At 44.3% G+C, this 14,062-nt stretch overlaps 1 protein-coding gene across 4 annotated transcripts in view; it reads right to left on the bottom strand.

Annotated features, from left to right (window-relative positions):
• The window catches only part of PEX14 (peroxisomal biogenesis factor 14), a 148,394-nt gene that overhangs the window by 87,861 nt on the left and 46,471 nt on the right, over positions 1–14,062 (bottom strand). For 2 of the 4 annotated variants that reach the window (XM_035307699.3, XM_035307700.3), the window contains exon 3: positions 3,776–3,860. The exons of 1 other annotated variant lie outside the window; for it this stretch is intronic. In XM_035307699.3, coding sequence (XP_035163590.1) covers positions 3,776–3,860 — 85 coding nt within the window. Of the gene's footprint in view, positions 1–3,775; positions 3,861–4,012; positions 4,069–14,062 lie in introns of those variants that run through there. One more of the 4 variants, XM_035307701.3, reaches the window with a different exon arrangement.

The raw sequence follows: 14,062 nt of genomic DNA, 5'->3' as shown, positions 1-14,062 counted from the left end.
GTGTGTTTTATTTACCACCCCAACCAGGACCATTTATTGCATAGGGAGGAAAAAGCCCTTTACTTAGACACTTGAGAAGGACACAGTGTGAGCCAACACCACCCAGCCCCACCATGCAGGGTTACACAGAAAAATATATGACGTTTGTCTTTCTTAGAAGCTTGCTTTGCAACAGATACGTTAGAGTAAGTTAACAGAAAACTCTATCCCCCTCCCCCACCTCGCCCCCCTCACAAACAAGCATCACTATTACCCACCTCATCCTCAGCCTGCCAAACATATTTGGAAGCAGATTGCCTCCTACATTTTGTGGTTGGATAGGGTGTCAAATCAACATAAGCCTATTGACGACAATTTCCAAGCCTCTAACTTTCTGGACTGATTGTATTGCTGTTTTTACGTTACTCTAACCTCCTGGATTGCAGCCTGCTTAAAGCCTCAGATATGATGCCTGCCTGGCAAGAATTGCTTCTATATATAGACTGGTTCTATGAGGGCTTAAACCCCAACACACAGCCCAATTGTCTTCATGTGTGGCTGATTCTGCAGTTGATGTGTCATCTGCACAATCAAGTGGTTGGAAGGCAAACAAAAACATTTATTCTAATACTCCGAAGGTGAGCAGCTGCTTTTCTCTTTCATCCAAAATATTCCTGATAAAAGGAAGAAATGCTGTAAATTACACAAAATGGCAGTACAAACTTCAAAGAAAATGATAAATGATTCTAATAACTTCATGTTTCTCATTAATGGCCCCATGTTCAGACTTTAAAGCATCTGCAAGAGATCTCAAAACAAAACAAACAAACAAAAAAAACGGGAAAGACCTTTGCAAACCAATGCTCTTCCATCCCTATCCCACCCACTCCCCACTCGCCCTCACTGAGCGCCCCCACCAGAAGTCAGAGAGCACAACACTTAACCCAGTGGTAACAGAGACAGACTGCTCCAGGCTGTGGTTTCACGATGAAACAAACTCAGCTGATGCACCTAAAGTAACCCTCATTTTCCACTGAACTGACATGCACCACAGGGACCTCAATTTCTGTATTAAATATTAAATAATATTAAAAGAAAAACAAAATTGGATTTGCCTTTTCAGGAAAGAGATGTTTATTAAAAAAAAGAAAGTCAAGATTATAATTCAAGTCAGTGCTCCACTGCAATTCCCTGAAGTGACATTGCTAGGAAAAGCCAAGACTCCAGGAGCTGAGAGCCCTCCCAGAGCTGGTGCTCCAAGCCCAGCGCTGCAAGGCTCCTGCAGGGAGGCCAAGAGCACGGGTGCCAGAACCCAGGTCCCTCCCGCTCCCAATGGCCAGCAAGCCAACTTGCTTTCCTTCCACAACTACTGTTGGGACCGGTTAGATGCTCACCCTCATCCCCATCAGAGATGGTGCCAGGCTGACCTGACCCTGGAACAGCCCGAATTTTTAAAAGTGAAGTTTAAATCTGTAAAAGGGCTTTTCTTCCCCAGATGCCAATCAAACCTTGGAATTCTCTGCCCAGGAAAGGTCCTGCCAGAACCCACCCCATTGGGATTCAACTCGGAAATGGATAATTACTGACTGAAGCAGCATTCTAGAGAATAATGGAGATGGGTGATTAACCTCAGAGATTCTGGGTTTAAGTATGGGGTAAACTCATGTGGTTCTCTTTAGAGGACAAAGGGCAAGGATAGCCTCTCAAGATGCCAGATGCCTAAAATTCTAAAAACTCTAACCCAAATTAGGGGTCATGAAGGAATTATATCCACTGTACCAATAGTCATTGTCAGGTCCCTGCTCACGTGCTGCCCTCTCAGAGACACTCTGACATTCGTGTTGTTTAAGATCGCAGTCCAGCTCACACCAACCCTGGCGTTCCTCACCCCGGCTCCCTGCTTCATTCATTACTCTCTATGGCGCTTGCCATCTGACAACCTACCGATTTCATTTTCCCATTTGCTAATTGTCTGCCTTCCCTCCACTAGAATTTAAGCTTTTCGAAGGCAGGGATTTTGTCTCTTCAGTTCTCTGCTAAATCCCTGATGGGGGTGGGGGGACAGGGCACAGTGTGTATAATGGTTCTTGGATGAATTAATCAGTTGAATTTTTTTCCTAAAGGAGCAACAAATATTAATTGCAAAAAACAGTTTTCTCTCTACAGTAATTATTAGCCAAGTAACTCAAAAGAAGTATTATTTGGTCCAGAGTTTCTCTCTCTCTCCCTTTTTTTTTTTTTTGCTCCCTCTCCCAGTCAAGGATTTATTAAAATTAAACAGATTAGATGGAGCTCCTGATACTAAAACTGCTCAGCAAAGCCTGCGGTGGGGAAGTGCCGAGCAAACACCAGAGACATTTGTCTCTAAATTGCTCTAAATACCTTCTGCAAATGAAATTCTAACCCAGCTGCGTTTGAGAGAAAATGAGGACTAACTGGTCATTGTCGGTGGAAGAGAAGATCAGGCAGTTATAATATTGCACAATATACTGGAGCTAAGGATCTCTCGGCAACCATAGATTTTGTCTCAGGTTACCCCGGGTAATCAGCTCAGCTTTTAGGCTCAGCTTTCCCCAGCTTCACTGCTTTGATGAGAGAGCTGAAATCCCTAAGCTTTTATGATTAATTACTCCCCATAGGTACACATATTTCAAGGAAAAACTCTTTTATGGCATGATGCTTGCAGAGTGGCGAGGCCAGCCAACACACTCCAAATTTTAATAATCTCCTAATGATGGGGGGGCCAGCACAATGCAGCCAGCCAGCAGGCGTGCAGTGCTCCTCACCAACTCTGTCACAGGGACCTCACAGGGACCCAGCCTTGGGGCTGCCGCGAAGCAGCTGCCTGTGGTGAAATGTTTGGGCTTATTTTGCCCAAACCCTGTGAGTGCAGCCTAGGGACATGATCATGTGAAGGGACCAATGGTTCCTGCTGCATCCCTTCAGTGGGACATCACGGAACAGAGCTAGGAAATGCCACCCACCCATTTCAGCCAAAAATGACTGAAGGCTCAAAACCCAGAATTTCAAGGCTGGCATTCCAGCTTCTTAAGGAAAAAGAGTTTTGCTTTGGGAGGAAGAAAGCTCACTTTTGCCCCTCATGGTATATAAGGACCTTTAAGTAACTTCCTAGATTTCTAGAAAATTAAATGTACAAAAAGTGAAAAGTCTGGTTTCTTTTTTGTTTTCATTTTACAAAAAAGAATAATACCCTAAATTCAACAGAACCAGAATAGATTCTGTCTCTTTAGACAATACTGAATTTGTCAGGGTCCATTTCATCCCTGCTTACAGAAATACCATAAAACCACTAATTTAGCACTTCAATCTGTAAATCAGACTGACCCCAAGCTTGCCTTTAACCTGACCTTGTTTAGTCATCTCATTTCCCTCGTCCTTCATTTCTTTCTTCCTCATTCTCTATTGAAGCAGCTGAACTCCTAACCTAAGCTAGTCATCCTGTAGCCAGGGTCACTGACGCAGAGCAGGCCAAAACGCAGAAGTCCTCCACAGTCTCATCCAATGGGCCGATTCTGCTACTGAATGCTGCCTTTGCATGATGAACTAGACTGAGTCCTCTGTGCTTAATTACCCGAATCGTGTCATCTTGCTGCTCCATTGTCAGGAAAGAAATCTATGTGCCCCATTGAGGGTGCTCGCCTCAGCCCCACTGTCCCATGAGTGGGCAGCTCTAGGAGGTCCTGGCAGCTCAGCACCTGCCTTGCACCATGGCTTCCATCTACCCCAGCCCCAGTCCCTCTGCAGGCCATGCTGCACAGCCCTGGGGAACCTGTACCTTTCTTCTTAAGGAATGCTCTCCTGGTTGCAAGTGGGCTCTGGCGGACCCGGGAATTCTGAAGAAACTTCACTGCCGTAGCAATCTGGTAAGACAGAGAAAACAGAGAAGTCAACTTCACTTCAATAGTCTGAATTTCAAGATTTAAAATCCTAGGAGTTTTTCCTAGCTCTACAGAGACAAGCATACTACTGTGGTCAAATTTATAACCAGTTATTTCTTAAGCTTAAAATCTACCTAAATGAAAGGCGATGTTGTTTCCCTGTCTTCACTGGCTTCCTGTATCTGAGTCTGTCAAATCTAATCCCTCTGCCGAGCTTCAGGCTTGCGATGATCCTTCCTGTTCCTCCTGATCTCCATTCGAGCTGATTCCTCACACTCCCCAGCAGGTGTGGCCATGTGCATCCATGTCGCCGCCCTTGTGCCCTGTATGCTCTTTCTGGAAGGCCTCCCTTTCCCTGCCTCCACCTGTCTAAACATTACCCCACGTGCACATGTACATACACACAAGCTCTCTTATCAGCACAGCCCTTTAATAGTCTATTCTGACTCCTCAAAGCCTTGCCTAAATAACCAAGCCATCTCTGATCTCCCTATTCTCTTAAATTCTTCAATGCCTATAGTGTGTACCATATAACTGAAGACAGCATTACACCCTCTTCTAATATTCAGGCTGCCTCCCCAACGACACTGCAAGCAACTGCAGGGGAGAAGCCACGCTGTCTACAGAACCTGGCAAAGTGCTGAGGGCGTCCCGGCTAGGAGGGATTATGTGGAAGACAACGCCCACTGCCATTCACACTGGCCCTGCTTCTGCACTGGAGCTGAGTTCTGAAGAGCCTTCAAAGGGTAAAGTTTGGAGTTTCATGGCTAAAAGCTGACAGATTGACAGATTGTCTATCTGCCTCTGGTAATGAATATTATTTAATGAAATCTTCCTATCTACAAATAAGCCAGGCAGGGGATGGAAGGGGCACTGCTGCAGGTATTAACCTTCACATCACTCAGCGCACGCAACGTGTGTGTTTACGCATGGCTCATCTACTTCCCACCCCAGACACCAGCCCTGTGGGTGGGAAACGCCCACCTGCCCCAGGTAGGAAAGGGGCTGTTTTAAATGACTGGTATTTGCCTCATCAAAACCAAAGGAATAATATGGTCTCATGTTACAGATAAAGTCAACAGGCCCTGCAGCGCACGCATAAGCTGTTGAAGAAAAAATGTCTAAGGGGCTAGATGTAAGAAAGTTTTCTAAGATCCTTCAAACTAAGGGAAGCAGTCGTACAGAGACTCAGAACGTCCAATGACTGTAAGTTAAATTCAAGTTACAAATCATCTCCTTCCCATATTTATATGAATGAAATTCTGAGACCAGACAGACTTTTTGGGAACAAAAGACATGAGGATAAATCAAAGAAAAAAGCCAGGGAAAATCCTGTATTCATTTTCCCTGTCACCCCTCTGTGGGAGGCTTACCCTAGACATTCCCCCTAAAGGATGAACTCAGTATCCTCACTTTTCAGACCTGGGCCTGTCACTGACAGGACATACTAGTGTTCCTTGAGAGCCAAGCCCAGCTCCACACAGGTTATAATTTGCCCTCCAACACTGCAAACAATACTAACCACCATCATGAACAGCAGTAATGGACCAGTTCTGGTCTAAAGAAAAATCAACGCTCGATATTCTAGAGCCCCCCAACAGTATACTCACCCCCTAAGCCCCTCAACCAGATCTCCTCAGGCCACACCAAAATCAAGAGAAATCGAACAAACATCTGCAACACTGATGCGTTTTAATGAAGAGATGGGAGAAGGGAAGAAGGAAAAAAAGAAGAGAAAAAAAGCAAAGGGGATGGGTAGAGGAGGGAGAGGGAGGTAAGAAGAAGACCGCAGTACATGAAGAGCTATAACAGAAGAGAGGGGGAAAAAGGAAAGAGGAGAAATGGGAGACAAGGAGAAAAACAAAAAGAAGTGAGGCCCCTGCTCTGGGAAGAGAATGAACAGGTACCCGGTCACCACTGGCCCCCGGGGTCAGCACCAGCTCAGATGGCATGGGGATAGCTGTTCTTCACCTGGAGAAAAAAATACACCTTCACACAAGAAAATTACAGTATTCGTATCATGCGGTAGTCTGCATGCTGTGTGTGATACATGTACCAGGTGTCAGCGGAAATGTGGATGAACAGGTCTTAAGCAGAAGATGCTAACAGCACAGCTCCTATCATTTACCCACAGAAACAGAAACCCTTCCTTCATCCTTCCAAAATTTTCCATGACAGAGAAAGAAAACAGGATCCCACCACTGGAACACACAGGTTTCACCTTGCTTTTTTAATCTAGTCCTTGGTATATGCATTTCTGGTCAGAGAGCAAAGTTCTGATGGGTTTAATGGTGCACTCAATGCAGTGCTTGGCGCATTCCATCAATTTTTTTTAAAAATTGCATCTCTTATTTCTTTAAATACATTAATCAGCCTAGTGTAGGCAAAACGGATCCATCGGACAATGCAATAAACATGAATTATCATCTATCCAACACGCATAATGGCTTAAAAATACATAATAGCAGGTGTAGTTTAAATGATTAGTTATTACACCTGTGGTGGGTCTGATTCAATTGGGAAAAATCATCTTTAATAGGTTAAAAGGTTTAGATCACCATGCTTTCCTTAAAGTGGCTGCAGAGAGGGAATGATGGAGTGCTCTGTCATTAGTAATTCATTTAAGAAGAACGTGGGGGATATAGCAAAGAACAGCATAAACGAGTGAATCCAATTTAAACATCAGGTAAAGTAGAAAACACCTTTTAAAAAAGCAAGATAAATGAATTTGGAAGGGAGATGAAATTGACGTATTTATTTTAACGGGAATTTGACAAAGTCCCGGCACACTTCAAACTTGCAAAAATATGAACAATTTCTTTTAAAGTTTCCATGCACTAATTTCAAGTCATATAAAATAATACTGCCAAACACCTACATAAAGTATATTTGGGGCTTGTTTATGTTCCTCTTGATCTCTGTCTGAAAATGCAGGCGACAGGCAAATCACATATTTAACAGCATCGGCATCACTACACTAGATGCAAAAATATAAAGCACCCAGATAGCCCCAGACTAATGTGCTGAATAAGAAAGCTGCCCTGATAAGCGGCTACATGTGTGAACCTCTCTCCTCCTTTCACTAATCATTTCTTCAGTTACTCTTTATTCTTCACCTCCCTCCCCACAGGGAACTGGCACTCCAAAATGGGGGGAAGGACCTGTCCAATTTTATAGCCTCATGATTCATACATCGATGGGAGAAGATTTTGAAACTCTTCACCCATAATGCTAACATCTTCACATACTAAATAACTGACAGGGCGCTCGGTTTGTGCCTTTCACCCACCTATTGTTGGGCCCTTTTCATTAACTTCATGAAGCAATTCAACTGACTTTCCTCTGCAGAGGCCCAACACACACAACACGCTTTTGTTGGATTCAATGATGGGGTGCCTGCAGCCTGTCCGGTATTATCGTTTGATTTTCTAATTAGAAGATGAATGTGACTATTCATGGGTTATATTTGTGCCCAAGTAAATTACATAAATTCAGGCCAAATCTTCCGCCTCAATGTCAAAGATGTAAAACGGAGACAGGAACTTTATTGCACATGTTGTGGGAGTGCAGCAAGCCAGGGAGAATTCTGGCGCTAAGCTCCCGATGCTGCTGTCGAAGCCCCTTGCTGGTGAGCCTGTGATAAATATGGAATCAGCGTTCCTTTCCCTTCCTCTTGCACTGAGTTCTTAATGAGTGCACCTCGAAATACCAATAGCTAGTTTGATAAAAATAAAGACAAACTCTGAAGAAAACAGACCAAAGTTTCTCTCCCTGACCCCCTTCTGTCCTCTTCTCCACCCAAAGCAAAATAAAACAACCCTGCCACCATGAACTCCACAATTTTAGGAAAATTTCATAATTTTCACTATGTGTCACTTAAAGTTAGAGGTAAAACTGAGGTGTGAGGAAGAGGAGTAAATTCTGGTCTTTGCTGTCTCATAACAGTGGTTACACTGGAGTCACTGCCAGCAACTTGGAAAAAGGTCGGGGGGAACTTCAGGTTGAAAAACACCTTTGGATCCAAGATGACTGGCCAATTGAGAGAGATCTGTATTTGAGAGAGCAGGATTTGTAACTGTATAAATCAATGGAATACAGTATACTCAGGGGTTATCTACTATGAACTATGTGCTGTTAAATGCATTGTGTAGGGTAAGTAATCCCTGGTGAGAAGAATCGAGGTTCCTGACAGTCCTCACCGAAGAGATGCTTCCTATGTGTTTTCCACTCTCCTACAAAAGACCTACCTGCACATTGTAATCTCCAGACTGCACACTTTATTTTCTGCACAAGGGGGACAGGAGAACAGAGCCTGCCTAATAATGAACCCGGGGTTTGAGGGAGCCTTAGCACTTTGCACCTGACATGTAAACCTGATGCATTGTCTCCTGTGACACTTATTTGGAATGCCACCAATTCCAGCACTCCTGTGTACTATATACACATCTATCTCCTAAAATGTGAGCATTCATTAGCCATTTTAAAATATTAAAAATATTCAAAAATTAATGACACCACCAAAGCCAAGTTTTTTTTAACCCAGAGAGATTACAACTAGAGGGCAAAAGAAAATGACCAATATAATCTACGGGCCGAAACCCCATTCCAGCGCCGCACTGCTCCACGTGCACAGCTCGGAAGATTAAATTGCCTGTGAAAGGTTCCTACGTTCATACTCTAAACTAGATACCCAGAATCCTGTTAACAAGCGTTAGACCAAAGCCAACTCGAGCTTTAACAAGGACTGACTTAAAAAGCCAGGCACTGCCAAGAATGAGAACCCTCTTCAAACAGAAATGCTGCATTTTAGTAAGAAATCAGTACTCTGTCAGGAGTTCCTTGACAAATATGGTCATCTGCGGCACAAGGAAATAGTTGCAAAGCAGCTGTTAATCAGAGAAACACATCGTAGAACGCTGATGCTAGCACTCGTGAAAAAATGCAACGGGCTAATTATGAAGCTATATATCTCACTAAAGAGACCATGTTCCTTGAGATTCCAGGCAGAGCACTGGCGGATCCAGGGTCCTAGGACAACATAACTCTGGTTTTCTACATGCAGCTCCTCTCTGATCTGCCATTCACAATGCCGGGCTCCCCATTCTTTCTCAAGTCTACACACTCTCTTTCTATCTAGGGAACAGGCTGGGGAGGGAAGGAGGCAGGGGCAACCACAAGCCACATTCGAGGAACATATCCAAAAGATGGCAGACCCTAAACCAGAGTTGAAGACAAATCTATGAGCATACAAAAGAAAGGAAGCGTCGGAATCCTCATCCTCAGTGCGGCGGGAGGGCAAATGTGTGTGCGCCTCAATCAAGGAGAGGTGCCCCAGCTGCCAAAATGAAAAGAATGACTAAAAAAGCAGCGGGAACAAACAAAAATTAGAGGCAGTTCTGTGTGCAACCTCAAAGGGAGAAAGCAAGCTTCCAGAAAGCTGCTCTCAGCGTGTGGCTGCAACTCAGGGAAGCCAAGGGCCCAAAAGCCAGGTAAGAGGGGAAAGTTAATATGCAGGGGAAGGCTCGGTCAGCCAAAATTCAATACGCGCCTCTGCAAGGACAAGGAGTAGGCTCCCCGAAACCAGACTAAAGGGAGTGGGGGGGAGGGGCCTGCACACTCGGAGCAAAACCACTGGAATGGCAAGAGGGGAATAACCTTGAGGTGGACGAGCCGCAGGCGGCAGAAGCGCAGAGCCAAAGTGCCCCCTAGCCGGAGCTGGCGGAGGCGCAGGCCGGGGCGGCCACTCAGCTAACTCGCACAGCCCAAATTAAGTGTTTTCACTCAGGGAAAATGAAATGTTTTGCAAGATGAAACAGAATGAAAATTGAGGTTTTAGCTAATTACTAGTTGGCATTTACATATCACGGGCTGGTTCAACACCTATTCATTTTCTTCTTTTATTTTCAATTTTTAAAAATTGCTCATTAAAAATGAACAGATGACAGTGACAGGAATTTTTTTTGTACTCTTTCCCCTTCTCTGAGGGTTACAAAACCAAGAGGTACTTTTAGCCCATTTATCTATAATTAACACACACACAAAGGTATGTTTCATGTACATTAAAGGAGGAAAGGAGAAGGGAAAGTCAACAAAAGCCAGGAAGTTCAACAATAAAGACAGTGAGTTGTAGGCAGGGAGTCTCCCGCACCTGGGTAAGGAGCTGGCTGGCAAGTGCCCTGGCACTCAAGGAGTTAAAGGAAAGAGCCTCTCTTTGGACTTGGAATTTCCTGGGTTTTGTCACCGTGTCCTTCCCACTGTTGATCTGGGTTACAACCCTATACTAATTAAGCTTGTGGGCCCTAATTTCCTTTGTTTTACTTTACTTTCCTCTGTCCTTTTGTTTTTCACATTAAAGAAATAAAATACCGCTGGTAGAAATGCACAACAGTTGACATGATAGAACATAATATATTTTAAGGCTATTGTGTAAATCTGTATTTAGGGAATTCTAAAGCATACATTATTGACCCTAGTCTCTCTTAAAACTCATTGATATATGTAGTAAAAGCCTTTATGAAAAGTGGCAACTTCACATGCACAAAAACTACCTTTCAAAGTGAAATATCTCTGCCATTTAATTTTTTTTTCCTTGGCCTCAAAAATATTGCATGAACTGCTTGCCAGAATGTCACTGTTTTGTTCTTTGATTAAAGTAGTTCTTCCAGCAATGTATACTGAAATAAAGAGCATCCTAGACCACTACGCACTATTTAATGTCAAGGGACAGTGATCTTAGGGACGTAAGGGTGACTTTGGAGAGGTGTTTGTGTCCAGCCGAGGACTCTGGGTGCCAACTTCCAGCCCGAAGGCCACTGGTGCAGTGGAGGAGCACGGCTTGAAAAGCAGAGCTGCTGATGCAGCGGGTGACGGTCACCATGCCACAGAAGGAGCTGAGGAGCACACGCCGGCCTGGAAGAAATGAAAACCCTTGCTTCTGGGTTGAGAAGATCAAAGCACCTTTTTAGGAAAGGTTGAGAAGGAAAAGGGTTTTTCTCCTTCAGGGAGAAAGAAAAGCAAATTTAAATGCCTTGTCCCCATGCATCCCCACCTGAATTTAGATAGCAGCCCCTCTAATTTTTGATGCAACCAACAAAGAAGTTACCCAAAGAGGGGAGAAAAAAAGGATGACATTTGCCTTTTCCTTTGCTTTGAAATGCAACTGGCAGCAAATTGTTTGAAGTCCTGTTTAGAGAAGAAACTGTAATAGCCTTCATACTGAAAGGAGGAGGAAAATGCCATTATACACGGATCACGGTAGCAGTGACCTCAGCAGAGAAGGCAAACGAGCTGGCTGCAAGTCAGAGGTTTGGCCGGCATGCCAGGAACGGAAATAAAAGGCTTCTTTGCCAGAGACAAGTGGCAAGAGCTGGGTGCTCGATCCCAGGAGATACCAAGGAAAGACAAGGAGTTCAATTTCTTAACATGATGTCTTTCAACAGCTCCTTGACTGCTCCTTCTTCCAGTATCCCCCGGTTTTATATTTTCAATATTCCTCTAATTTCCCTGCACTGCACTGTTAAAGAGGAAGCAGAGAGCACCCAGGCTTCGTGTTGTAAAATTAATGAAGGTGTCAAGCTGTTGAGTTAAATCACTCTAAAGGAATGTAATGACTCAGTGTCCAAGATGCTCCCTGGGAGAAATGTGAGCTCACACAGTGACGGTGGCTGGTGGGTGACTCCAACACTAAAAATATGTGACACACAGTCCCCAGCAACTCCCTAATGATACTGCTGCCTCTATTTCCTAGTCTCTTTCTCTCCACCACTGGTTGAATTTCATGCTTTCTGAAAGTTATTTCTCCTAAACTCCAGTAGCTTCAGATGCTCAGCAGATGAAACCCTGATTCAGTTTCCACTTCTTTTGAAGTTCGGCCAGATGGAGATTGGTGAAGCTCTCTCTAGTCATGCACTATTGAACTGTGGGATGATTAGGAAGGAGACGAAGAAAGGTTGTATCATAGATAATGGCAACCTCAAACATTAAGGCATCACTGGGGGTCAGCTACTGAATAGGTGACCACCAGGTGGTGCAAAGCAGGATCCCCTCTCAAGGGCTTAGGGCCACCTGCTCTAAGGGCAAGAAGATGGGCTCCTGAATTCCAAGGAAGTAAGTTCTGGGCCAAGAAATTCTGTTTACCATCAGCCCACACAATGCACAAAACTAAAATCTCTGAGGAGTCTTTAAAAGGCACTTCTAGGCCAGGCACAGTGGTTCACGCCTGTAATCCCAGAACTTTGGGAGCCTGAGGCGGGTGGATCATTGAGGCCAGGAGTTTGAGACAAGCCTGACCAACATGACGAAACCCCATCTCTACTAAAAAAAAATACAAAATTTAGCCAGTTGAAGTGGCACATGCCTGTAGTCTCAGCTACTAGGGTGGCTGAGGCACAAGAATTGCTTGAATCTGGGAGGCAGAGGTTGCAGTAAGCCGAGATCGCACCGTTGCACTATACCCTGGGTGATGACAGAGTGAGACTCCATCTCGAAAACAAACAAATAAAAGGCAATTCTGTCAGACACCCCATAAGAAAATCAGAGAATGACCTAATGCTAAAAAATAAATTTGAATACCAAAAAGGAACTACTCATAATCTAGCATGAGTTCAAATTCAGAAGATAGCAAGAAATGAATTTTTTTTCTTCTTTTTTTTTCTGGAGACGGAGTCTCACTCTGTTGCCCAGGCTGGAGTAAAGTGGCACGATCTCAGCATTGCAACCTCTGCCTCCCAGGTTCAAGCGATTCTCCTGTCTCAGCCTCCCGAGCTGGGACTACAAGCATGTACCACCACGCTTGGCTAATTTTTTTTTTTTTTTTTGAGATACAGTCTCACTCTGTCACCCAGGCTGGAGTGCAATGGCATGATCTCAGCTCACTGCAACCTCTGCCTCCCAGTTTCAAGTGATTCTCCTGCCTCAGCCTCCCAAGTAGCTGGGATTAAAGGCATGCACCACCGCACCCAGCTAATTTTTGTATTTTTAGTGGAGACAGGTTTTCACCATGTCGGTCACGCTGGTCTCGAACTCCTGACCTCAGGTGATCCACCCACCTCGGCCTCCCAAAGTGCTAGGATTATAGGTGTGGGTCACTGCACCCAGCCTAATTTTTCTGTTTTTAGTAGAGACAAGGTTTCACCATGTTGGCCAGGCTGGTCTCGAACTCTTGACCTCAAGTGATCCACCCACCTGAGCCTCCCAATGTGCTGGAATTACAGGTGTGGGTCACTGCACCCAGCCTAAGAATTTGCTTTAGACCCACCAGAAAACAGAATAAGGTAAACAATTAAGATCTGCTATTAACAGAATGCCACCAAGTCCTAGATCCTGCTACAGGCTGAGCATCCCTAATCTGAACATCCAAAATCCAAAGCATTTCAGATTTTGGATTTTCAGATTATGGATGCTCAACCAGTAAGTATTATGCACATATTTCAAAATCTGAAAAAATCCAAAATCCAACACTTGTGGTCACAAGCATTTGGGATTATGAATACTCAACCTATATTAACTTTCTTTTATGGCCTAAAAAAAAAAAAATTAAAGTATGGGTTCCAAAAGTGTAATTCATAATACAATAAGCTGGCAGACTTAAAAATATTCAAATTGTCCAGGCACAGGGGCTCACGCCTGTAATCCCAGCAGTTTGGGAGGCTGAGACAGGCAAATCACAAAGTCAGAAGTTCGAGACCAGCCTTGCTAACATGGTGAAACCCCATCTCTACTAAAAATATAAAAAATTAGCTGGGCGTGGTGGTAAGCGCCTACAATCCCAGCTACTCGGGAGGCTGAGGCAGAAAAATCACTTGAACCCAGGAGGCGGAGGTTGCATTGAGCTAAGATTGCACCAGTGCACTCCAGCCTGGAGACTCTGTCTTAAAAAAAAAAATCTTCAAATTGCACTTTGGGAGGCTGAGGCAGCAGATCATCTGAGATCAGGAGTTCGAGACCAGCCTGACCAACGTAGCAAAACCCCATCTCTACTAAAAATACAAAAATTAACTGGGTGTGGTGGCACACGTCTATAATCCCAGCTACTCGGGAGGCTGAGAGAGGAGAATCACTTGAACCCAGGAGGTGGAGGCTGCAATGAGCTGAGACTGTGCCACTGCACTCCAGCCTGGGCGACAGAGCAAGCAAGACTCTGTCTCAAAAAAAAAAAAAAAAAATCAACAAACTGACAGCAGAAT

This window comes from Callithrix jacchus, chromosome 7 (assembly GCF_049354715.1).
Source record: "Callithrix jacchus isolate 240 chromosome 7, calJac240_pri, whole genome shotgun sequence".
Lineage (NCBI taxonomy): Eukaryota > Metazoa > Chordata > Mammalia > Primates > Cebidae > Callithrix > Callithrix jacchus.
This window is presented reverse-complemented; position numbering and strand designations above follow the sequence as displayed.